The 26,243-nt window shown below is 47.3% G+C and overlaps 1 protein-coding gene and 1 non-coding gene across 2 annotated transcripts in view; one reads left to right on the top strand and one right to left on the bottom strand.

Annotated features, from left to right (window-relative positions):
- The first annotated feature begins 416 nt into the window (after positions 1 to 416).
- Positions 417 to 490, top strand: LOC116654264. The gene has a single exon (XR_004309359.1). It is a non-coding gene; the product is annotated as a small nucleolar RNA SNORD65 (small nucleolar RNA).
- A 6,167-nt stretch (positions 491 to 6,657) lies between these two features.
- LRRC75A (leucine rich repeat containing 75A) overlaps positions 6,658 to 26,243 on the bottom strand; it is a 44,630-nt gene continuing 25,044 nt past the window's right edge. Inside the window, exons 3-4 of the mRNA XM_015880963.2 lie at positions 24,754 to 24,866; positions 6,658 to 8,920 (exon numbers count right to left, since the gene is read on the bottom strand). Coding sequence (XP_015736449.1) covers positions 8,380 to 8,920; positions 24,754 to 24,866 — 654 coding nt within the window. The 3' untranslated portion in view covers positions 6,658 to 8,379. The remainder of the gene's footprint in view (positions 8,921 to 24,753; positions 24,867 to 26,243) is intronic.

The following is a 26,243-nucleotide window of genomic DNA, read 5'->3' as shown; positions in this document are numbered from 1 at the left end:
TTATGACTTGCAGCTCTCTGCTGCCACACACTCATAGATGTTAATGGTAGAATCGTCACGTTTAGCGATGATTAATGTCTAATTACCTTACAGCCCTTTGCTCGGCCCTGGGACGGAAGTGAGTCTGCAAGAGCAAGAGATCGTTCTGGGTGAGCTTTAATGTTGTGTGTGCTCTTAGTTCACTGTGATGTTTTTGGGCTGCAGCCTCACAAACACTGTGTGGTTAAGAGCATTTTCATTGGCCGTCTTTTTGTTTCTGTGTATTTTTAGCTCTAGAAAGAGTGATTAATGGAATCATAGGACAAAATACTGAGGGTAAAGATAATACAGGAGCTGCTGTCTTCTGCACTATAGTTTTGTATACAGCAATATAGTCCAATTATTTTAGAGATACATCAAATATATCTGAGGATATCATATGATGAAATGAACCAAAAATTGCTGGAATTACCGGCAGATTGACTGGTGGTGAGCAAAGGTTTTTCTGATGATATCGTTTAATTTAATGAAGAAGTGAACAATGAACATTGGGTGGTCAACTTATTCCTGCTGTTGTATTGCAGGTGTTGATGCTGAAAGCGCTTTGGTTTGAGGAAGAAGGAACCCAATGGGACAGCAACGAGCTTGGCAGCTGATCTTTGTTAACATCACCTGTTTTTCTGTGCCCGGACTTGTAAGATAAGAGAATGTTTACACGGTTTTGATACACATTAAAGTTCTAAAAACCAAAAATCTTCAGTCTGCTTTTGTCACTCATTGCATAAAGAAATGACACTAAGTCTGCTGCTGTGCTTACTGTAGAGATTAGGCCCTACTACCCCATAGCAAGGAAAGCAAGTGTTCAAATTAGGGCAAAGGCAGCTGTTTCTGTTGCTTGTTCAGGCTTGAAACTTGGTCTCAGAGTCTGAGGAGACAATGCAGAACCTGCAGCAGCAGCATTTATTCTAATTAATTGTACATGTCTTCTCTATATCGAGGTCCAAATGTGATCTGATGTCCAGTTGGGGAGGAAGGGGGAAATGATCCTTTATAGCTTGACAGCTGTCTGTTGTAGCTGGTAAAAACAGGTAGGTGTTGCTGACCCTTTTGCCCACTTGGTGTCACCAAGGGAAAGATTTTAATGTACTTCAGAGTACTTGTAGAAAGAAGGTAATGATTATTAATGAACTAATTACATGTGACCATGTGCCTGTGCTGTGGGAATGGGAATCTAAAGCTGTTAGATTAGTGGTGTCTGATTGTGTTCTGTACACCATTAATGACCATGGTTAGCGTGGCCATGCTGTCTGTAAATGGAAACAAGTTTTTGGCTCAGCTGTTCACAAAGGGCTGAGTGCCGGCTCATAGCAATAAGGGAGGTGCTGATGTGCTGTGTTGCATTGGTGAGACAGCATAATGATGGACCCTTGCAGTGCTGGGTGCTAAACGACATGGGGCTGATCTGTAATATCTGTCCAGGGGAGAGAACAACAGGAGAATGGCTCCAAACACCAGTGTGATCCTTGGCCTTTCTCACCCTTATCCAGAGCTCAGCTCAAAATCAGGCCAAACAGGGCTCTGGGCACCTGACAGAGCTGAGGGCATCCCCTGTTCACTGCAGGGGGGTTGGACTCCATTCCATGAATGTTTGTAGCACCTGATTGACTTTTAAGGAACTAACAGGAACAAATTGATGTACAGCATACAGAAATAACGTATTTAAAGAAGAATAAGCTCCTGTGCTGTAATTCAGGGAGGCTGAAGAGATCACAGTGCAGCCAGGAGTCCATGCAGCAAAGCCCAGGTGCATCTCCATGGTGGTAAATGTCAATCTCCAGCTCAGCTGAAAGCAATAAACACCTTTCGGCCTAACACCTGCACTGAGAAACCTGAGCAAATTACAAGGGACTGAATAGTTCATACTGGGGAGATGGCATTCAAAATCCCCACTGTTTTAATCACCTTGAAATGCTCTTATCTCCAATAATTCAGAAGGGGTGTTTTTTTGTCAGACACTTGCTCAATTTTGCAATTAGATCCTTCATAATCAAGTTCTCACTTCTTATGGCTCGTTGTAAGTTAATTGTTTAGCCATTCTCAATATGAACCTTTGGCTTTTTGGTGAGCTCCCTTTGGTTTCTCATCACCTGGATGTTTGAATGACCTTCATTCTGCTTTTCCAGGTCTCTCAGGAGGACGATGTGCTCAGGTTTGCTTAGGAGATCTACTCAGCTGTGGTTTAACATGGCCCACAATGACAGCAGATGAAACATTTTCCATCTCTTCTGCCTCCTTCAGATAACCTCGAGATGCTCTGCCAGCATTGCCATGAAGCTGCGTCATCTGCAGAGGAAGAGCATGAGGATCATAGAGTGAAATGGAAAAGCTTGGTTAAGGTGTTGCTAACACACTTCTGCTTAAGTGTGTTAAATCAAGTATGCATTAGTTTCAGCTGCAGCAGTAAATGAATGAAATCTTTATGCTGAGTGCTCATTAGGATAGGAAATACACAGAGAGCATGCTGTGAAGATGATGAGAATTGTCTCAAAGCAAGATATAAACCTGCAGCTGTGAGATGCCACGGTGGTTTCAGGAAGTAATAGAAAGTCTCTGAACCAAAGTTGGGTTTAATGTATGTCCGATCACCTTGCTAAGCCAGCCTGTGTGCAGTTATATTGTACTCAGGGAACGTCTGCCCCCTCCTTGGTCTATCCAAAACCACTGCTATGGGGAGTGAGCAGAGGGGGTCAGTTCAGAGGGTATTACTATTGCAGAACTGCAAGTAGAATTTCCCCTTACAACCTATGACGATCTGGTAGCTGTGAGGGGTGGCACGACCTGAGCTGGAGATTGGAAAACCTCAGTAAACATGCAAACCTCATGAAAAACTTCTTTAAAAACCATGAGGCTTGCAACAGGGCTTGAGCTGAATGATGGCACAGCTGGTGCTCGTTTGGGCCCCAGGTGAGGCTGTGCCCCTCCTCCTCGTTTTAAACACATGCCTCCATTTAAGGCTGAAGAACAGCAGCCAGGCACAAGGCAGGGCTCTTTCTTTAACAGAATTCAGTGCTCTATAAAAACAAAATAACGTTTATTATCTAGTGTTCTCTGCTGAGGGTAGGATCAAGCAGCAAGATGGGCAGTGCTGGCAGCTTTGGGATTCAGGTGGAGCAGCAGCACAGGTCACAGTTGGCAGAAGGAGAAGAGTTGGTGCCCATCTCTGTTGTGAAGACAAAATGCAGGTAGGAAAAATGGTGACTTCACAGAGAACGTGGTGTCTCATTCCACCCTCTGGGTTTTCCTAGAGGTGAAGGAGGGAGGAGGAAAGAAGGTTTGGTGGGTTGGGAGGGAGTGGGAATGGAACTGATGAGCTGGAAGGGTGTGTAGGATAAAATACAAGGCTTTTGAGCAGGGTCTGTTGTGATAGGAAAGGGGGAAATGGTTCTCAGGTAACAGAGGGGAGATTTAGATTGGATTTAAGGAAGAAGTTGTTTATAGTGAGAGTGGTGAGGCATTGCACAGGGTGGTGCCCATCCCTGCAGACCCCCAGGGTCAGGCTGGAGGAGCTCTGAGCTCCTGGTGGAGCTGTGGGTGTCCCTGTGCACTGCAGGGAGTGGGACCAGATGGCCTTTAGGTGTCCCTTCCAACTCAAACCGTTGTATGAGAAGGTAATAAAGATTTCTGTACACTGAAATACACAAAATGTTGATTGCTCTGTTGTACCTGCTGCAGAAATACCCTTCAGAAACACTGGGACCTCATTTTCTATCTGATATCACTGCATGTGGTCCCCATCAGAGAATGCTGCTTTAATCCTTTTCATACCAGCTGTGTTTAACGAGCATGGGCTGACGATACCAGGCTCATGTTGCACAGGTGTGGCTTAATGTTTTAGTGGGATGATTGGGATGGGTGAGTGGTTAGAGCTGATGATCTTGGTGGGCTCAATGCACAGTGCAGGGAGCACAGCTTGTGCCTACCACCACTGCCTTGGAAGGGAGCGCAGTTGGAAGCGTGATGCTGTCTCTGATGGCAGCAGGGCAGACCTTGAGGTGGTGCCCATGCTTTGCTGAGCATTGCAATGCTGTAAGCTCTTTCTTTGCTAGTTTTCTTGGCTGAACACCCCCAGATTTTACAGTGATTTTTGCATATTGTCTGGATTGGAGCATGCTTGCAAAGCCCCTCTTGCTCATTTTCCATCTGGAGCAAACACCTGAGTATAACTGTCAGGGCCTGTGTGGCAAAGGGTGCAATGTGATACAGTAAGGTGAAATCTTGCGTTTTAGCCCTCAGCTCTATGAGAAGCTGTTTCCAGCCCATGTGTTGGAGGGGAGCTCTGAGCTTGCAGCGAAGCACAGCTTCCCCCAGAGTGCTTGGCAAACTACTTACCCTTTGTATTTGTAATTTAAGAAGCATCTGTGTGCAGAGAGGGAGGTGAGACAGCAAAGGAAAAGAAACATGAAGTTCAATTGGAAAGCTGAAGGAAGCTCTGAAGCGGATTGCCTTTTATTTTGTGTATTTGAGGGTTTTTACCTGTACTTCTCTGCATGGAGTTCAACAGTTTGTTTGGGAGGAGCTGCATTAGCTGGTTCCTGAGCATGGTGCTCAGATTATGTTGTAGTATTGCACATAGCCAGGCTGAGTCACTGTATGTGTCCCAGCTATTCACACAGAGGTGCTGTGTTACGATGCTCTGAGGTCTCAGTGTAGCTCTGATCTACTAGCAGCACACAGAGGGATGCAGCATGCAACAGGGCTACTAGAGAGCCATGGTAGCAACCCACTGCTCAGCCAAATCCACCTTAGAAAGGCCTTCCTGGGGCTGCTGTGTGGACTCCACTGGTTTATTTTCTTCCCCTGGTATGGAGAAGACCAGGAACCTGCTGGGTGTTTCCCTCTGGGCTTTGCTGGCAGCACGGATTTTGGCTGAAGACCACACAGGGCAACTCCACAGGGAGGGGGGGAGCCCTGCAGGAGGCTGCTGATGAGTAACAAAAGCAGTTTATGTTTATTGCAAAGCAGAACTGTTTAATAACTTCCAGCAGGGTTGGCTTTGCAGATGCTCAGCAGACATGAGAGATCTGGAGAAGTGTCTGCTACCTCCACAACCAGCACTAAACACACCGCTGTGAGCTGCCAATAAATAATGCAACAGATTCCCCTCACCAGCACTTTTCCTCTTTTTAATAAGGGGAAAAATGTTGAACCCCAGGCAGTGTGGCATTGCAGCTGCAGTCTTTAGCATCACCTCCTCTGGGAGCTGATGATAACCACAGTATCAGTGTTGGATTTGTTACGGCCTGGCTGCAGCCCCCGGAATCCCAATTAATTGAATAGAATCATAGAATACCTTGAGTTGGAAGGGACCTGTAGGGATCATTGAGTCCACCTGCTGGTTCTGGGTGGGATCATCCAAAAATCAGACCAAAAATCAGTGTTTGCCATTGGCTGCACTCTGCAGGTCGCTCACCAGCCACGTCTGCCATTGCACTGACCCCAGAGAAGCATGTTTCATGCTCCCAAGCGCTGTATTTTCTTGCTGATGTGTATGTGCATCCTTCTGTATGTTCTTGAGACCACAAAGTACCAACAGAAGCAAAAAACAACCCATCACCCCCTGTGCTTTAATTCCTATTGCATTTCTCTCTGGACTGCTTGGGAGAGAATAGAAGAAATGCATTACAAACTGCTTTTTGCTGAGACAAAGAGCAGGGCTGCAGCAGAGAACCCTTCCTTTTGCAAGTGCTAACAAATCCGCTTTGCTCAGCTCAGTGCATCGCGCTGGAGAGGTTATGGGTTTGTTTTCATCATTCTCTGAGTGCTGCTAATGAGGTCAATCAGTCTCTGTGGCAATAGCAGCTGGAGGTGAGGCAGTGCTGGTTAATGGGATGTGTGTGTGGGGGGGGGGGGGGGGGTGTTGGGGGGGGGGGGGGGGGGGGGGGGGGGGGAGAGGTTGCATTTTTGAGGGCACAAAAGCAGCCCTTGTGAGAGCATCCTCCAGTGCTGAAATGGCATGCACTGAATTGTAGAGAAGTGCTGGAACATCAGTGCCCAACCTGCAGCTGGGCTCTGTCCTGCTGCGATGCTGCTTCCAGTGGTCCCCTTTGGTGACCAAGGTCCCTTCTTTCCCCTGCTGTGGCTCTGGTTGAGCGCTGGGCATCTCCTCTGCAAACCACAGAGCAGCAGCAGTGCTTTGGGCCAAAGCCTTCCTGGGCTCCTTGGCGTTCCCAGTGCTGCTTTGGTGCTTTTCCTCCTTCCCACTCTCAGGGGTGGGCAGCTGCCACCTCTCCAGCCCCCACGCCTGCCCTGCAGTCTCCCACTTCCCTATTGATATAATCTCTTTAAATAATAATCACCCTTATTGCTGAAGAAATGCATCTTCTTCCTATAGATGAGCTTCCTTCGTGTTTGAGCTGCTGGGGGTAACTCACCAAGCCCAGCACTGAGATATTATGGACATAACAATTTTAAGGTGAACGTCCTCTCCCCACCTTGATGACAAATGACCTCAATCAGCATTAATATCCTCATTTCCAGCTCTCATATCCTTATTTTTAGATAGATATAAGAGCTTCTGGCTGAAACCAACAGCCCTCTGTACTAGGGGAAGCGCTGTGGATGGCTTTGCGGGCTACACCAGGGATGCTGGGCATCAGCTGTACAAAGGAGATCTCAACGTTTTATTAAACATTGGCTTTTATTTTGATTACAGGTAGCTCCTTTATTTCGAACAGAACAGTTGATTCACTGCGAAGTGTTTTTCATGCCAGTTGAAAGAGGTTAGCATTAAAAAAACAACCGAACAAACAAACAAAAAAAGGCTTTAGATACATGCAAATCATACCGAAACTGTGCTAAATGTATTAAATCGAGCAGCAGAGCTTCTTCTAAGTTACGTACCTGGAGGTTAAACAACAACTGTCAGCATGAACCCCCACCTTCTCCTGCAATCAAGGCATGCAGCTTCCTGGTGCAGCCATGGGAAATGAGGATGAAATGAGAGGCCTGAGTGCTTACGGTGCTGTTTGCACTCAGAAAAGCAAAACCAAAGGTCAGTGCTCCCAGTGCAAAGTGATACTGCAAAGCTGTGCAGGGGAAGGGCTGTGGGCAGGGGCAGGTGAGATCCCTCTTGGCAAGGGGAGGCTGTTTGGTCTGTGGAGTTTAAGGGAGGGGAAGTGGTTCCCACCCTCCTGACCTCCCTTGGGTTTAGAATCATAGAATCATTCAGGTTGGAAAGACCTCTAAGATCATCTTAGTCCAACCATCAACCCATTGAATCACGTGAAATTCTGGCTTAGGAGCCAAAGGGCGCATTGCTGTGCTCTGCTGGGAGCTGCTTTCCATCCAGAAAGAAAAAGAATGTTTCTAATTAAAAATAAAAACAAGCCCAAAAACCAAAACGGCATTGTACAAACAAAGCACTTCTGGACCAGGGGGAAGGACATAGCCAAGTGTCCTGAAAGCCTCCATGTGCTTCAGACCTTCAGCTGGCTGCATCCATCCAGCCCGAATGGCAGTGATAGAGGGAAGAGCCCCAAGGTTTGTTCTTTCTCTTATATAAACCTTCAGTACCGTGGTCTCCTTTGTCAGCAACAGCAACGAGCCTGAGCTGAGCCCCAGCTTCAGGTGCTACATTTTGCTCCCCAAAATGCACCGCCGGCTCTAGTGCAAGAATGGGAAGCCCTGGGGTCATCACAGCAGGTGAGCATCTGGATTTTAGGGCTGGGTGGGCACTGGGCAGGCAGCAGGGCCAGCCTGGGCTCAGTAAGGCAGGGGAGCAGCACCCAGGTGATGAGTGTACTAGGGCCCAGCTCTGTGCCAGCACAAGGAAAGCAAAGCTCTGCTGTGGGGCTGGGATTAGGAACACCCTGCTTGGAGTGGGGTCCCTCGGAGCGGCATGATGCTTTATGTTGATCTCACCAGGCAGCTCCTGAAGTTGGTATGGGGAAGGGTTGCAGTTCTGTGCAGTGTTTGGGGGTGATGTCTGTCCATTGTCATGTGGGGGTGACAGGCTGAGATCCTGCTGGATCTGGTCGCCTCCCTGCTCCCCTCTGTGCTTCTAAGGGCCTCATGTTCCAACACTTTGGCGATTCATATTTGGAGAGGTTAAAAAGCACAGCTCTACCATTTAAAAACACCCTCCTGGCTTTTCATAGAATCATTTGAATTGGAAAGGACCCATCAGGGTCATCTAGTCCAACTGCCCTGCAGTGAACAGGGAATGAGATACAAGTACACAACACCATACCGCTTCTGCATGACGGGAGCAGCAGTGATATCACAGGGGAAGAAGGCAATGTGCTCCCTGAGCATCCCACCGCCTGCATCCACCCATGCCAGGACCTCTAATGAGGAGATCTTGGGTTTGTCACCCAAAATGTACCCAACGTGGAGCCAGTGTCACGTCTGTGGTGTCTTGGTGCCTTGCTCCTCCACTGTCCTGCCCTCTGCTTTGCCCAATGGGGTTTCATCACTATTTTCACCCCGCAGGTCCTCTTGGTTCTCCAAATCGCTGACCTGCCCTTCTCCAAACTCTAAGATGGTGGGCAGGTTGCCTTGCTTTGGGCATCGCCTCTTCAGGCTGACCAAGAAGGGTTGTGGTAAGGAAAAGATATCCACGTTGTTCCCGAGGTCGATCCAGGTGACGCTGGGGAACTTCTTGGGGTCTTTGAGGGTTTCAGTGAGGTCCCGCAGGATGGCTTTGGTGAGCCGGTTGCCATTGAGGGACAACGTGGTGAGGTGAGGAAGGCCACACAACGCAGGTAGCAGCTGCAGCAGCATCTCATCCGTCAGCTCTGTGAAGCACAGCTCCACCGTGTCGATGTGCTCCGAGCTGTGCTGCAGGTACGATGTGACGCGCTCCAGGTCCTTAAGGGTCAGTGGGATGCCCGACAAGTCCACTGTGTTGTCCTGGGGCTTCCCCATCAGTACAGCTTTCAGACTGGGTGGGAAGGAAAGAAGAGAGGTGTTAATGTGGGGTGGGAGGGTATCAGCTACAGTGTGACTATGTGCTGGGACCACCATGCACCATCAGGCCCAGCCAGCATGGGTTCATGGAAGGCAGTCTGTGTGTGACTCCTTCGATAACCAGGTAAGGGAAGGGCTTTTGATTTAATCTACCTGGGCCTTAGCAAAGCCTTTGGCAGTGCTTCCCACAGCACATTCAGGGCTTAGGCATGTGTTCTCTGTGATATGAGCACCATGGCCAAACCCTTAGATAAATAAATGAGTGCTCCCAATGGCCCTACAGAGACTCATTAGCCTGAGTTCGACTGGAGCTTCACAGGTCAATTTATCTCCAGAAGTGGATCAGAGAACACATCTACAATCAGGACCTGTCAGCAAGTTGGCATTGAGGGATTTTTGCTGATGAATTATTCTGATTGAGTTAAGAAGAGGGAAGAGCCCCATGCATGGTAATTGCTGCTGTCTGCCCAGTGCTGAGCCCCTGGTCCTCACCCATTGTGGTGTGCAGGTAAAGGCTTTGCTCCATGCAAAGATATTAGGGAAGGAAGCACAGAAAGACATTTGTGTTCATGGAATACCCCAGAGGAAAGAACCAAGTTTCTTCTTCATTCGTGCCTCCCTGATCCCTTTACAGGCTCACATGGAACAATGTGAGTTTCTGCTCTAATAGAAAGGCACCTGCATGTTGTGCTGGAAGCAAAAGAACTGAATTTCACCTAAATGAAGCTGTGAAATGTGAAGGGCTCCTTTAGGAAATAACTTTTCTCTTCGTGGCCCAGAAACTTCTAATCTGCTGTGTGTGTGTATGAGTAGAGGGACCAGGAGACACATCACAGGCACCGAAGGAGCACAGCATGTCTTCCCAGGAAACACATGGATGGCACCAATCCAAATGGCAGCTGCACAAATTAATTTCCCAGCCTTCCCAACACAAGATCGTGCAGCAGTCGGCCAACTCTTTTCTCATTTAGCCATCGTTAAGATGAGTGTTTGATTAATCCTGGGTACCTGGGGGACTGGGGAAGTGATCATCCACCAGGATGTTGGACTGTCACCAGCTCCTGAAAGCTAGAAATAAGAAAAGCAAGGACTTGGTGCTGAAATAATGTTATTTATTTCCACCAGGAGGGTCTTCCCGAAGCCCTGCTGCTCTTCAAGCCAGAGTCAACCCATCAGGCCCTGTCTTGCTCTTTCCATGGCAGAGTGGGACTGTCACAGAGTGATAGGAGAACCCAGCACAGCTGGAGGCAGAGGGAATGCCATCTTCTGCATGTGGCATCAGGCGCAAGGAGACCAGAGAGCTGACACGTGTTAAGGTTTGTGTATTATATATTTCATGTGTGGCTTTGCCTCTCCAGCCTGATCAAAATCCAAGAGGGTTCTCCAGCTTATGTCTTACTGGCTTTAGCTGACATAAAGCGAAGCCTCAGCATGCAGCTCTGCTCTCACCGGATCCCACAAAGAAGGATTTTGGGGTTAAAACCCAATATCCCTACATGGGTTAAGCCAGAGAAAACCATAAGCACAGCTGGCTGTAATTCTTTGCATTGCTTCAGGCATCCTGGCTGTGATCTGAGGAGCAAAGCCCAACCTGATGGATGAACCACCCTTGTGCTATGAGCTGAGGGGGCTGTGCTTTCCCACAGACAGAAGCTCCAGCTTGTAATCACCCTCAGCAGGCTCTGAGGTTTGCTCATAGGCAGGAAAGACTGACTGGAAACAGGCTTTCTCCTTTAGCAAATCTCGGGTCATTAAGCATGAGTGTGTGCCTCATGGTACGACCCATTGGGGGTGAGGGCACAGTGAGGATTGGGGCTGGGGAGGGGAAATGACTAACAAGAGCTGCTCTCACCATCCATCATTATCTGTGTGTTTCAGCTGTCAGTTTGCCCTGGGGAAAATTATTCACTGAGTAGCCAGACGATTTTTATAAGTCTCATGTATTTTTCAAAATTATTATTAATTTTGATGCCAGAGTGCCATTAGCACACTCCCATCTGGGCTCCTTATCCTCCAAATAAGAAAAGCATCTGCTACACCCCACTATGATGCTTTACAGTGAAGCATTTGAGGGAGGGGTGTGCCTCAGGCAAACAGCTCACCCAGCCTCAGGACCAAGGGAAATGAATTGGTGCCAATCCCTCCACCTTCAGTGCTGGTCCCAATGCTGCTCTGCTGTAGGGATGTGCTGAAATCCCTGCTGGCGTTTGCAGCCTGGGAACTCAAAGCTGGGTAGACCAGGAGCTCACATCAACTACAGCATATAAAGTTCCTGTGAGAAGTGATGACCCCTTAAAAGCATGGCAAAAAGAGCATGCAAGCATTGAGCTTTGCTTTATCTGTTGTAGATCAATGCTGCCTGCCTTGCCATGACCTTTTCCCATTGCTGTATGCATACAATCCCTGCTACAACATAGGAAGGAATTTCTCCCTTGGCATCTCTTTCTCTTGAGAGGGATTTGGTGGATCCCTCCCCAAACCAATCGATTGCCTTGCACCAACAGCCCATTCACCCTGAACACTTGCAGCCTGTAGAGAGGAAATCTCTGCAGCCCATTTTGGGGCAGCCCTGTGCTGGGATTGTTAGCTGCCTTGTAGCCTCCTACGTTCCCCTTGTCCCTTGGGAAACAAGCAAACCAACCACAAACATGATTAATAAAAATAGCTCTGGAGGCTGTGAACTGTCTCACGGCAATAAGTGGGGTATGATCGTAACAAACAGCTGTAAAAACTTTTATCCCTGCCATAAAGTTTGCCACAGAATGACCCCAAATCTCTATAGGAAGATCTCAGCATTACACAAATCCTTGTGTGTTACAGTGGAGGATCACTTACACCCACTTGGTTTCATCCTCTCACTTTATGGGGATATTCCATAGGGAAAGACAGAGCTTTCTTCCTAGATAGAAACTCTATATGGGGTTTTGACCCCTATGATGATAGGGTTGGGCATAAAACCATGCCCTAAAGCCCTGATAATGCTTTGGCAAGATATGTTGCCCCACGTGAAGCAGGATGCTGGTTTCCACTGAAAAAGCTTTCACTGACAGCTGGTCTGTGTGCAGCACTGGATCCGCTCACAGAACATTCCCATGGACCAGAATGTTGATGTTTAGATCAAAGGGAATTAGAAGAAAGGGCTTTCCTCATCATTTAAATTCATGACATTTCCCTAAAGCTCTGCACAACCAGGGACGTGCGATGCCGGCGTGTCTTGTAATAAAGTGTAATTGGACAACTGAAGCACTTCCTTGGAGGGAAAAGAATCAAGAAACAAGAAGAGGTGGCCCCAGAGAGGGAAATAAGTGCAGTAAGAAATGGAGGTGATGGCACCAGCAAGAAAATTTTCTATAGAAGTGCCAGCAAAAGTTATTGAACATAAGACAACATCAGCCTCAAAAACACACCTCATATTTTAGGCATTTACCTTTCCCAATTTCTCCTCATCATACTAAGATGTTAAAACACCTAAAGTGAGCATAGCAGCTCACTACACACATACCTGTGCCTAGGTTGGGAATCTATGGCCCCTGGATGGATTTTTCAGGTTATACAGAATAAGCGTTGAGTTACCCATGTGAATATTTCATGTACATTCATAACATCAGGAGTGAACAAAGGGTTAAGGTCCCCAGCCAGGACAGAAGCAAGAAAAAACATTTAGCTTAAGAGAGGCACAGAAATGGGAAGGTGATTGAGGTGTCTTGTAAGTAAAATAGAGAAGGTGAGGGTGGAGAAAGGGGATGAGAGGAAGAATCATCCTCCATCAGCTGCCATGGTTCAAAAGTTGGGTTTGTGCCTTGCTTATTGCCATGGAAAGGGTTATGGATTATGAATGGTGCAGTCTGCTTTTGAAAATGAATAGCCTGGAAAGATTTCACTGCTGTCCTTAGAGAGATTTGGGATAAAGATGATTTAAAAATACATAAATATAAAAATACATAACATTAAACTTCCTTTAGAGCTTACCAATAAAAACCTAAGAAATTCCAAAGTCTTTACCATGAAGAGGGAAAGTACCAATGGGGATTAATTCGTTTGGACTCCCCTGGCTCAATGAATGCTTTGCTGAGGTCTGCAGTTTTCACACCATAATATACCAACATCCCCACAGTCAATATCCTTCCCCTCTTATTGGAATTACAGATCAGTCTTCAGCTGAGCACTGTGAGATGTGGGGAGAGGTGGGCACAACACCCGACCTGCAGCTCTTCAGCTTTATTCCTGATGTGTGACATGAAAATGATTTTCCTTTTCTGTTTATAAAGCAGTTCCAGCTGCTGGGAACCATCTGTAGGAAAGACATCACACGACAGCCCTAAATTCTATTGCAGTGGCAATAGAAGACTGAACACCAGGTTATTTCTCTGCTCTGGCTCTACATCTTTTAAAGCACCTCATTTGGAGCACAGCTGGAGGGTATTCTGCAATTTTCTCCCAGATTTCCCCCCTGCAGCAAGCAGGACGCTCAGCTCTGCATGCAGCTCACCTCCCATGCGTGCCCAAGAGCAGGGCTGCTCCAGGAATAGCTCTTTGTTTTCCTTTCCAAATCCCAGTGAATTTTCTTTGGCTCCTCACCAAGCTATGCAGGCCTGTTCCCCTCCTAATGCAGGCTCAAAGCTCACTAAATGCATGGGATAGTTGATGGGAAGAGTCGTTTCTGGGCATCCAAGAGCATCCCTTGCACCTAGAAGCTCTGAGAAGGGTCTCAGCTTCAGCCACAGTGTGTTAGTGGATGGGCTGTTGGCATTATAGAATATTTTGAGTTGGAAGGGACTCACAAGGATCATCAGAAGGACCCTGACCAATAAATCCTTCCCATCACAGTGAGATAAGTTGAGAGTCTCTGGCTTACTTTCATTACTGAAGATGGATGTTGCCCTGTGCCTATGTAGTGTCTCCGTGGATATGCTACATTCTAAAAGGTTGTGATAGAAATAATGAGAAATAGTCATTTTCCCCCATAGATGAGCACTCACCCTCTCTCCATCAGCTCCTGCAGCACTCAATGGAAAGCCATCCACTAGAGAGCAGTGTCACCCAGCCCGTGGTGCCTACAAACTACACGTCACATTTACAGCTGGCTCTAAATGCACCTAAGCATCCCAATATTCAAAACAATGTGTGTGTGGAGGAAAGAACCTGATATTTTGAGTGCAGTGTCTCTTAAGGGAGGAACAGAATTCAAATGAAGAGAACAAAAGAAGCCAAGAGTCTTAGTTTGGGGCTGCCACCTCCCCGCATGCCTCCAATTCCAGGAGCCAAAGGAAAACCCATCCCAGTCCAACTCCCAGGGCTCACACTCAGGCTGTTGGGGAAGCAACTGCATGTGGGGGACCTTTGGTGACCTACAGGCACTGATAGGGGTACACAGCAGCAACCTCCAGCGCAGGTGGGAGGGTTAAACAAAGCAAAAGGTCTGGGGTAGACAAAAATTGGGTGGATTGTCTTAATGATTCCGACCTTAATGATTCTATGCAAAGAGCACCCACTGCTTCCCATCAGAAAACCACTCTTCCCTGCGCTGGGATCACTGCTGTGCCCATGGCACCGCATCACCCTAATATTTAGCCAAAGAACCCAATTAAACCTCTAGAAGCAACGAGACACTCAGAAAACGAAGCGCTGTCAGGCGAAGGAGCAACTTGATAAATATCTCCAGCAGGGATAATTAAGCAGAAGAACAGCTTTCATTTGCATGTTGCACAGCCAGCTCCTCATCATGGTCCAGAGCTGAGGTTAGATCCGAGTGGAAAGCAATCATTCTCTATACAAAAAAAAAAGCCCCACTGCTTATGTGTTACACAAAGAGGGATTTTTCCCATCTTGTTTTTAATTTCCTGCCAAACAAAATGCTAAAAATAAGCACTTGGCATCCATCAAAACACTTTGCTGTAATTATAGCCCTATTTAACTTCTCGCGGACAAAAATGTAAATATTTCACTGTTGGAGCACTCCTTTTGCTCCTCCCTCATTCTCTGCAAAATGAAATGTATTTATAGCCTTCCTTCTATGCCACATTTTACACTCGACGAACCTGCATTTTCCTATAGAGAAAACGTGCTGGAGTATTTCCAACAAACTCTACTCCGGCGTAATAAGAAACTGCAGCTGACGCCCCATTAATAACAGGCAATTGCAGGAAAGGCAATTTGCACCAGAGCCAACAGAAAGCCAATCAAGAGCTTAAAAGAAAGCAACACGTTGGGTTTGTTGCTTCTGTAAATGACCTCCTGGAAGAGGATTTGAATTTGTTCATGTTTGCATTAAAGAAAACAATAGGAATATTTTCTTTACATTTTAGCACAGAAGAATAAGAAAAAGCCGAAAAGGCCCCAAAAAAGGGAGTTTTACAATTGAGTGTATTAAATCATAAAGAAATCCAAGTCCTGATTGGATTTACATGAGCAGAGGGAAGGGAGGCCAATGCGACCAGACAAAAAGACCTTTGAATTGGGTTTTAGTCCTCAGAGTCCAAAGGGAAGAGGCCACAGGAAGAGAAATCATTAGTGAATTGCTCATAAAAGCACACTATTGCTGCCAATGTTTTACAAACAGATCCATAAGGGTGATTTGGAAGGGAAAGGGAAGGAAAAGGGAAGGAAAAGGGAAGGAAAAGGGAAGGAAAAGGGAAGGAAAAGGGAAGGAAAAGGGAAGGAAAAGGGAAGGAAAAGGCAAGAAAAGGGAAGAAAAGGGAAGGAAAAGGGAAGGAAAAGGGAAGGAAAAGGGAAGGAAAAGGGAAGGAAAAGGGAAGGAAAAGGGAAGGAAAACGGAGGCTGAGAGAAAGGCAGGGGCTGGTATGGATAGGATAGGTGGATGGATGGGATAGCAGAGGTGGATGGTCCACATGTGGATGGAAAGGGCTGGTGCTAATTATCATCATCTGTTCCTGCCTGGGAAAGATGCCACAGAAGCACACAGAAAATAACACATACAAAACTAAACAGCATTTCACTGGAAGGTGGATGTCCACCATTTGAGGAGCTTATTTGTCCTTCCTGCTCCTTAACATGAGTTACATTCCACCAGCACAAGGAAAAGGCAAACAGGGTTGATGTTTGGGGCTGGAGAGGGAGAGGAGCTTCAGCTCTGCTCCTCCAGCTCAATTTTCTCACCAGAAACCAGCTCATGGAATCCAAAAACAATCCCCTTTCCCAACTGTTCTTCCTGCAATTAGGGAGCGATCAGCCGCTAAAGCGTACGCCTGGGGTTTCACTTTCCCTAAACTGTTTATTTTATTGGAGCACAGATCACATTTGGAAGAGTTCAAGCAGTCAGGGGTCCCCCATTGCCTCTACTGTGCTGATGAGAGCCAGAGCATGAACAGCAGCCTGGATCCCAGAGCTCTGCTCCTTGCTGGGGCTGATGCCTTTGATTTTATTATAGTAAGGGTAGTGAAGCACTGGAGAATGCACAGAGGTGGTGGATCCTTAGCCATGGTCAGACCAGAGGGGCTTTGAGCACTGATGGAGCTGCAGGTGTCTGTGCATTGCTAGGAGGGGAGCAGATGGCCTTTGGTGGGGGGGGGGGGGGTCTCTTCCAACTCAAACTATTCAGGTTAGTAAAGAGCTCCAAGATCATCTAGTCCAACCATACCATCATGCCCACAGAAGTTATGGAACCATTAAGGTTGGAAAGGAGCTGTGAGCACTGAGACCTCCATGGTGAGAAAGGCTCCATCACAAGAGTAACTTACAGCCAAGCAAAGAGGAGGTGGGCAAATAGAGGAAACCAAGGTGGATGCTCTTCACCCAGCCTTTACCCTTGCTGTTTTCCTTTTAACAGACCCTTTCCACAAGCCCGGGGTGCAGCCACGGCCATTTCTGGGGATGCAAAACCAAATGGAAGGAAACAGGCAATGAGGAGCATATTTAACCAAGCCCAAAGAAAATACACTCTTCCAGCAGCACTTCATTTCTTTTGGCAGACCATCGCCCCACTAACGGTGGGGATTTCAGCCTTCATCTCCCTTAAGAAGATGAAAATAGAGCTAATATCAGTGGGGACGTGGGCTGCCAAGAATTCCTTTCAGCTGGGCACAGCAGAGGTAACACGATATGCTGTTCCGTGCAGCAAAGCTCCCACAGCCCCTCCTGGGCTGCACATTGTGCTGGACAAGCAGGAAAACCACAAAAGAAAACTTTCCCCAATTCTCCCTCCCTGCCTGTTCAACATCCTCGCTTTGCTGACACGAGACAGGCCCCGCTATCAGCTGTATCAGACCTTGAAGGCTTTGGGTAAAGAGAACAACAAACACAACCATGAGCAGACTGCCCTCTCCTATTCAGCTTCCCAGCTGTAAACATTTTGCCCTTTCTGTTTTCTGTACCCATTGGTGATGACATTTCACATGGACGTGCTCTGAGCTGTTGAAGCGATGCTGGAGAGATCAGCACAACCCTTCCCAAGGTAACTTATCCATGCTGCGTGAACACATGTATATATATATTCTATTTTCCAGCCTTCAGGATGATGAGCTGCATTATAACACCCAGTGTCCCAAATGACCAGAAAGCTGATGAAAGCAGGGGCTGCTCAGTGATGTGCTGGCACAATATGCAAAAGCCAAACAACATACTTTGGCACCGAGGTGCTGGCAGCCCCTTTCTGGGATGCAAAAGCCCCATCTGCACTGGGTTGAGCACTGCCAGGATGGATGCTTGGCCACCACAAATGGGCACATGGAATAAGAGCTTTTTTCTCCCCCCCATTTTTCCACTTATTGGCACATTCAGACAAGTGAACACACCACATTTAATTATAAAGCATTTGACTTGAAGGAGACAAGTCCCACGTGTGTATGGGTCACTGCAGGGTGAGCTGGGACCTCATCACAATGCTTTCATCACTCAAAGCATTTGCATCCCTATTTTAAAGGCGTTATTCTCATACAAATTGGGCAGCAGCAAACCCAAAAAGCTGAGCAGAAGCACAGCCCCAAGCCCAGAGCTCATGTGATGCATGAGCTCACCCAGTACCTCCATTTACTAATAGTACACAATGTGAAAGGGCTTTAAAACACCAACCCAGTGCTCTATCAAAGCTTCATCGTAAAGCTTGATCCTCTTAATTGGAGAACATGGCCAGGGGCTGCCCAGGAGCTGGTTGATTGGGCACTTCTTGCAATGGAAAGTAATAGGGCAGCAGCTGCTCGGGACAAGGTAACCCATCACAGGGTGCTTGGAGGGCTTCCAAGGATGGGAGGAAGTGTGTGCGTGGGGGGGAAGTTAATTATCTCACCAGCCAGTTCCTCATTTAATAACTATTCCTTCTAGTTGCTTTCCTGAGTTTTGAGGGTGGATTCAGACAATGTACTGAAAGCAAATCTAATTTCCACTCCCTCCAGACACAGAGGAAGTGGAGGAGTAATTATTAAATAACAAAGAAAAACCAAAAAAACACAAAAACTCACACTTTTAATAGCCAAAGCCTTTTCTAATCAGGCACGGAACCAGGAAATGCATTCAGGGAGCAAGGGACATCAGTGGGGCTGCTGCTCCTCCTCCCTCCTCACCCACCCAGGAGGAGAAAGGAAAGGACCAAAGCACAGCTCCATCTCCCTTCAAGCCAATTATCACCTACAGATGTTCCCTCCAAGGGGAGGAAAGCCCTGGTGCTGTAAATCACCTCCTTCCACCTTCACTGCCAGGAAAGATTTCTTCTCCTTTAGGACATTTCCTACCACTTCTGGCTGTCAGTTCATTTGTTCAAGCCGGGAAGAACGAAGGCAATTCAAGCATTTGTCAAAATCAAAATCATTAATACTCAATGGTGGAAAAAATAAATGGTTCTCCACCGTTTGGGTTAATTGTTTTAAACTCTGGAGCATCCCAGTAGGCAACACACAGGGAAAGGGCTCAGTTTACAGTGATTGAATGGAAAACGCAAAGCCCCTTCCAACACTACATCTTGCATGCACTCAGATGGCGTTTCAATATGCATGCATAATTTACTGTTTAGCTCCAACAGGCTTAAAAATTAGGTCTGTGTGGCAGTGGAAGCAGCCCCAGCAAGCCATGATGTGTTGCTGCAGGGCTGCGTGGGTGAGAGGAACACGAGGCAGAAACTGGAATCAATGGAAATCCTCATTGCTATGCATGGAATAATGACCTTGTGTTTGTATGCACCGTGCTCTACAAATGAGAAGCCCTGAACACTGCATAGGGAAGCACTCAAATGCTGGGAGATGCTGACCCAAGGGCATGGAGCCCCACTGCAGGTTCTGGCTGCCCTGTGCAATGGGACATTGGACACAAATCCCAGCCAAAATCAGAGCTGGGATCACACTGCAAAACATCCCTACCAGGAGCTATTTCAGGCAGCAGAGAGCCCTCCAAAGGGGCACTTGCTGTCCATAAGCAAAGGGCTGCTGTCCATAACAGTGACTGAAGCAAATTCCCTATTTCCAAGTCAATTGATACCAATTGAAATTAGTGCCCACCTGAAGTGTTTGCAGGTTGGATGGATGCTGGACAGACCTCACATGGCACACAGCCCCTTTCTCCAGCTGCCATGCCTCAGTGCTGCATAGCCATGCTTGCCCACACTATTCATCCCACAGATTTGGCTGAAAGTATAGAAATTCATATCCATCTCACATCAAAACCCATTGACATTCCTACTTTCTGAGGTCTTGAAAGAGTCCCAGGGCAGCCACAGTACTTTCTGATGGCCACGGGCAAGGAGCACAGTGTCCAGGAAAGCTCTGCAAGCAGAAACTCAGCTTCCAAAAGGCATTTCTGGATGCACAGTGTTGGAATTTGGCCTGTTCAACCACTGCTCCATCTGCCCCAAACCCCATCAGTCCAAATATCTTGAAGATGCAAAGCCCCAGCACACTCACACTATCAACACCAACAGCACAGGAGCTGGGATGAGCCTTTCTCTGACACTCCAGTTCTAGTGCATGGGTTTGGCATGCAGAGGGACACAGCATCCCTTGCCCACACTGAGGATCAGGCTTTGTCCCAGCAAATCACAGCATTAAAGGCAACACCACAGCCTCCAGAGCTGTGCTAGGCCATGAGCAACCTGCTGGGCTGCAACAAACAGCTTGATGGAGCAGCTGGCCTTTGCCAGATGATATAAACTTATAAGCATCTGGGAAATTAAAGCGGTTCTTCCATCTCTGTTGCACGAAATGGGCCCCAGGATGAGCAGTGCTGGGTGGGAAAGCTGAGGGCAATGACCCTGAGCAGCCCCTCCCACCAGATGCTGCTGCAGAAATAATTCATTTCCACCCTACAATTGCATATCTGGTGGCCAGACATCTCCCAGTGGGAATGAATGATGGAACAGGGGGAATTTACCACCTGCTGATCCTCTCCACTGGGACCTTCCTGGGGTGTGTTGATACCCCAAGAATGAAATCATCAAATCATTCAGGTTGGAAAAGACCTCTGAGATCCCCAAGTCCAACCCCACCCCACCACACCCACTGACCACATCCCCACACTCCTTAACACCTCCAGAACTTCCTTCTGTTTGTTTCTAGTTTGCAGCTTGCACACGTCAAATCTTTGATGCAACAACACCACAACTTGACCCCTCTGGTTGGGTCCAATGTCCTTCCGCAATATGGAATGGAAGGGGAGGGAGGCAGACAGGTTGATCCGGTCTTTTTGCCTTGCAAAAATCAAGAGCCACAGGTAAAACTTGTAAAACAGGTGAATTCTGCCTTCTTTTATAATTATGAAAACATTCTTTGCTTCAAAGAGATCATTAAAAGGTCCTTTAAGTGTTCCTAGTCCGCTGCTTAATGCGGGTATCTGCTCATCAGACACCCAACAGGTCTAAAAGAACACGTTTAGTGCTGCTTTCCAGCAGAAGAACTTCAAAATGCCACAGGAGCTGAAGAGCAGAAAGGTCACAGAGGTGGGAAAGCTTAAAAAAAATACCTGCAAATGTCAGCTGGCTTTTTCCTCCTTCCCTACAGGGCAGGAATGGCACTGGCTGAGCCACACAGCTCTGCTGCTGCTTCCTCTCGAGGAATCGTGGCTTATCGCCATTCCTCAATGCTGCTGCTCTTACAGCCAAGGCAAGGAGCAATGAGAGGTTGTGAGTAGGGTTGAGCAGAGTGCTTTGAGCTGAGAGCTCTGTCTGAGGGCAGCTGAGTGAGCCGTGGTGATGCATTAGGGAGGATGCTGAGTGCACCCAATGCTCAGCATGTGGCTGCTTGGACAGACCAAGCACCCACAGGGACTCTGCATGTCCACCTCTCCCAAAGCCATCACTCCCATCCATGTCACACTACTTATTCCCATCAAATGAAGTAATCCTGCTGCTCCTAGATTACCCCATGTGCAAAACCCGGGGGGCACCATGACACAATGAGACCCTTCTGGTGGCTGTTTGGTTTTCCTTTGCTATTTGGCCAGGTTTGAGAGCCAAAACACAGCATCACACAGATTAAATCCTGATTTCCTACCCTCTTGGTACAACCAGTGGCAAAAATATGGTATGATGAGTTCAGAGACAGACTCTCCTGTGCTTTTAGGGCAATTAACAACAACAAAAAACATAGTAAATAAGCGCAGTCTTTCTAATGCTCCAGGATGCATATGGGGATGAACTTCACTCCACCCCAGCTCCTATTACAATATCATACACAGCAGCCAGCACTCAACTTCTGCTTAGAAACTAATTGCTTCTGCCTGCACACAGCCCTGGAAGTCACTTGCACTTGCACTGAGTGCAAAGCAAGCTGCAACACATGCTGGACAACCTCCCAGCATGGGTTTGCTCCCTGTGTTGGGCCACATAACCCTCACTCCACCTCCTTCCACTTGATGGGTGGGGGCTGGAGGTTCTGAAGGGACGATTTGTTGCAGGAGCTTTAAGTTCTGCCATCACTCACCTACAGACTTCCAACACTGCTGAGGATTTGCACCCACACACATTCAGTTGCTTTCCGTTCACAAAAGGAAGGGCACATTATTCATGCACAGGGCTTCCCCTTGACAAAACTCATTTTTTCCCTTCTTAATTCTTATTTTGCTTCACAAGGGCTTTGTATAGAAACATGAGCAGACACTGCAGTACGAGCAATGGGCAGCCAGAACAGAAATCTTTTGTGCTCTCAATGAAATCAGGAGTTGGATATGAAGAGACCTCTAAAATCATCCAGTCCAACCATCCCCACTGAATAGAAACAGATACATCAAGGTTGGTAGAGACCTCCAAGATCATCAGGTCAAACCATCAACCCATTCACCATCACGCCCACTCAAACCACAGAGCCACAGATTCATTATGGTTGGTAAAGAGCTCCAGGATCATCCAGTCCAACGATCAACCCAACAGAATAGAGTTAAGGACTCAATAAGGTTGAAAAGGAGCCATGGGCACCATGACTTCCATGGTGAGAAAGGCTTCATCACAAACGTAACTTGCAGCCAAGCGAAGAGGTGGGCAAGCAGAAGAAGCCAAGGTGAATGCTCTTCACCCATTGTTTTCTACCAATAATTAAAAGCTGCTTAACCTCCATGAGTAGATGGGCTGATGGTTGGACTGGATGATCTCAGTAGTTGTATGACAGTAGTCTTCTCCAACCTTTATGAGTCAATGATAAGAGAAAAGGAAATGGTTTCAAACTAAAAGGGAGATATAGATTGGATATAAGAGTAAGTTTACTATTAGGGTAGTGAAGCACTGGCACAGGCTGCTCAGAGAGGAGATGGATCCCCTTTGCTGGAAACAGCCAAGGTCAGGCTGGAGGGGCTCTGAGCACCTGATGGAGCTGTGGGTGCCCCTGTTCATAGCAGGGAGCGGGACCAGACGGCCTTTAAAGGTCTTTTTCAACTCAAATGATTCTATGGTTTGTCCTCAGAGTGCGTGTGTTGAAGCTCTTCTCTAAAGTCATGATGTATCCTGATCCACTCAGTTGGAAACACTGCATGGGCACTGCCTGGAAAAAGAGATATAACACAATCCTTCCTGCAAAGGTTCAGTTAAAATATTTCTGATGCTAAAACACGTAGGACACTTTTCCCAGCCATCTCAATGAGAAGAGTCACCTGGCACTGAAATGGTGCTGAATTCTCCCAAGGAAGAAACCGACTGTTGTTACAGCAAAAAAAAGAAGGAATTTTCTGACCCTAAAGAAAAATTCCCAAGCAGCTTTGACACTGAAGCTCAACAGGAAGCATTCCTCCTCAGTGAAAGGCATTTCACTGGCGTGTTCCCACATCTCCTGTAAAACCCTGGGAAACAAAGCACAGAGGGGCAGCAGAGCTGGAGGGGTCATTTGGGTTGAGAAGAACTAGATGGGACAGGCTGGGTGTGTGAGTGCTATAGATGGGAGCTCTGCCTCACACAAGGGCAAAATAACCTCCAAGCACAGCAGTAACAGGAGGGGAGCCAAGTCCTAGGCTGCAGCAAGCAAGGATAAACCCAAATACAGCAACAACAGATGCAGAAACAAAGGAAAAAAAGCTGCTTACCTTTGGAAGGCCTCAGGTATGCAGGGATCTCCAACAAGAGATACCCTTGCCACCACTGCCAACCCTTAAAAGAAGCCTGGGAAGGGATGGATCCTGGCTCCGGCCCTTCCAGTCACTCAGGTGAACTGATTACACCTGAGCTCCCCTGGGTTGGCCCTGCCTTCCCACCAGCTGCTCAATCACTGCTTCAGGCTGTGACTTAGCAATTCCACTACTGTGGAGCATGGTGGGCTGAGCTGGGGATCTTAGAGGTCTCTTCCAAACCTAATGATGCATGGTAACAGCTCTGAAATACCTGCTTGCTGCATTCACTCCATTCACACCAACACCCACACGGGGACAGAAAACTCCAGCCAGTCTCAGACACTTTTATGATTACACACATCCCCCATCTCAGAGATTTACATCCCATCCAAGTTAAATTTCCTAACTTGTCCCAAGAGAAAAATGATGATATTGAGTCACAGAACTCACAGAACTGAAGAAAATCATCACTGCGGCAAACCATGAACCAAAATGAGCAAGGTTGGCACTGGAGGAAAGCAATAGTGTTCTGTACCAGTGGGGTGTTCCCTGCGGTCTGGGGCAGTGCCTTCGCCAAACCCAAAAGCTGCTGCAATAACATCACAGATCAGCACTAACAACAGTGTTCCTGGAGTGAACCAGGAGCAATGTCATTTTTTCACTGAATGACAGCAAAGCTGAGTCAAGCCAAGGCTGGGGAGAGGATGCCCTTGGAGGCCACACAGGGCACTTGCAAAGACAGCAGGGTGCAAGGGATGCTAAGCCAGGTTTCTGGGAGATGTGATCCTAATCCTATTTGCCCCTCAGTCCTTTATTCCCTGAGTCTGCTTTCCCCTCTTCTCTTTCCAGACTGATTTTTTTCATGGGATCAGTCTCTTGCTATGGCTACAGACAGCATCTGCTATGCCGGGAACCAAAACTCTCTCGGGATCATAAGCAAACACCTGGATAGAAATCCTAACCCTGCCAGATTGCATTTCTCACTTTTCTCACTTCCTTCAAAAATTACATATGTAATGCATCACCTCACTGAAAGCGAAGTGACCTTTCCATCCCCATCAACATCTTTCAGACGCTTTAGGTTCCACACACCAGGACACCATTGGCCAAGATGCTTTGCTGAGGACCAGGGCATTGGTACATTTATTCCCCATTTATTCCCATGGCTGGGCACCGCTGGGTTGATTTCCAATGCAAACAAGGCTGCAATGGGGAAAGGAAAGTGGAAAACGAGAAAATGCCTCTGGTTGAGTGTGAAGGAACTTGATGACCCAATGATGCATGGGGGAAAGGGGCAGGGATGGAATGGAGATCCATGGGTGGCTTTGAGAGCCGACTCACCAGGACTGTGGCTTCCTTTTCATGATGCCTTGACGTCTCCACTGTGAGTGGGGGCTGAGGTGGTAGGTGAGCTGCCGACAGAGCTTCTCCATGGCCCCAATGTTGTCTCCCTCCTGCAAAGACAATTGGACAACAATAGCTGAGATGGCTGAACCATGACCATCCTTTCATCTAGCCATGTCACAAGGGACCATGCTAAAATTGAAAGGAAAGAGGACAAAATAACCCCAAACAGTGATTGCTGGGATGCTGCAAGGACTGACTGTTGCACCAAGAGGAAGCACATGCATGGACATTGTTTGTGGATGGGATTCTTCTGCAAATCCATCTCCAAACACAGATGAAGGCTGCAAGCAGCAGCTGGCTTCCCTGCTGGAAATCACATAGAATCATTAAGGTTGGAAAGAATCATTAAGGTTGAAAACACCCCCCTGGCAGCCTATGCCAATATCTCACCCATCACAACTCATAACAAGGAACTGCCCATCATGGATCCATTGCCACTAAACCCATTTTGCAGGAGAACACGAAGAGATCGGGTGAGCTGATGGAGACCTAAGGAAGGGCGCTCATCAGAAACCCCTCAAATATCTATTTGATAGGAAAAAAAGCTTCAAGGAAAGCAGTGATTTTGATGGAATCTTCTCAATTCCAGTTAAAATTTCCATACAAAATGATAGCATGAAAATGAGAATGGACTGACTCAGAAAACTAAATTAAGTAATATCTCTGAATCTGGTCTCAGGAATTCAGTCTCAGCTCACCACTGCTCTTTATTCATGCTGATTGCTCAAGGTCTTGCCCTGTGACACGGGTGCTGCTGGAGATGCCATATCTCACCCATCAGGATGCCCAATTATCACTGCCCTCTCACCCCCTCCTTCAGCTTGGCTGGGATCCACGTGCTTTGCAGTGTGTGATTTATGCAGTGTGTTCTCCCACCTCACCCCGCAGTCAGCGGAGCACGACAGGCTCTATAAAGACATTATAAATGTTAAATTAACCAAGGAGCAATCTGGATTTTGACTAATCACATCTGGGTGTGCAGGGAAACAATTCCATCAGGTTCTTCTCAAGTGAAAAAAGAAAACAACCAGAGGGCACATCTGCAGGAGCAGAAATATCAGCATAGGGCCGTAACCCCTATTTTTCATCGCTATATTAATGTTACATTTAGCACTAAATAACGGGTTTAATCCCATAGATTCTTATTTTGGTAGATGTCACTGTTTAGCACTGGGAAGAACAAACAGCCCATCCCAGAGGGTGCTCTCTTGGTTGGACCTGCCCAAAGCCACCAGGACCCAACACCATCAGCAGCACATGGGGCAGCATTACTATGGGACTGGGCCCTGAAATCCACCTACAAAAGTCACCCTGTGCTTCCCCAACTCGGGCTGCCCAAAACCCGCTTGCCAAAGCAGTGACACAGTTGAAGTCGTGCCAAAATCAGAGCTGGACGCTCACGTTACAGTTTAAACAAAGTGTTT

The sequence above is a fragment of the Coturnix japonica genome, chromosome 19, assembly GCF_001577835.2.
Source record: "Coturnix japonica isolate 7356 chromosome 19, Coturnix japonica 2.1, whole genome shotgun sequence".
In the NCBI taxonomy this organism is placed as follows: Eukaryota; Metazoa; Chordata; class Aves; order Galliformes; family Phasianidae; genus Coturnix; species Coturnix japonica.
The sequence above is the reverse complement of the archived record's forward strand: the minus strand, read 5'-3'. Positions and strand labels throughout refer to the sequence as shown.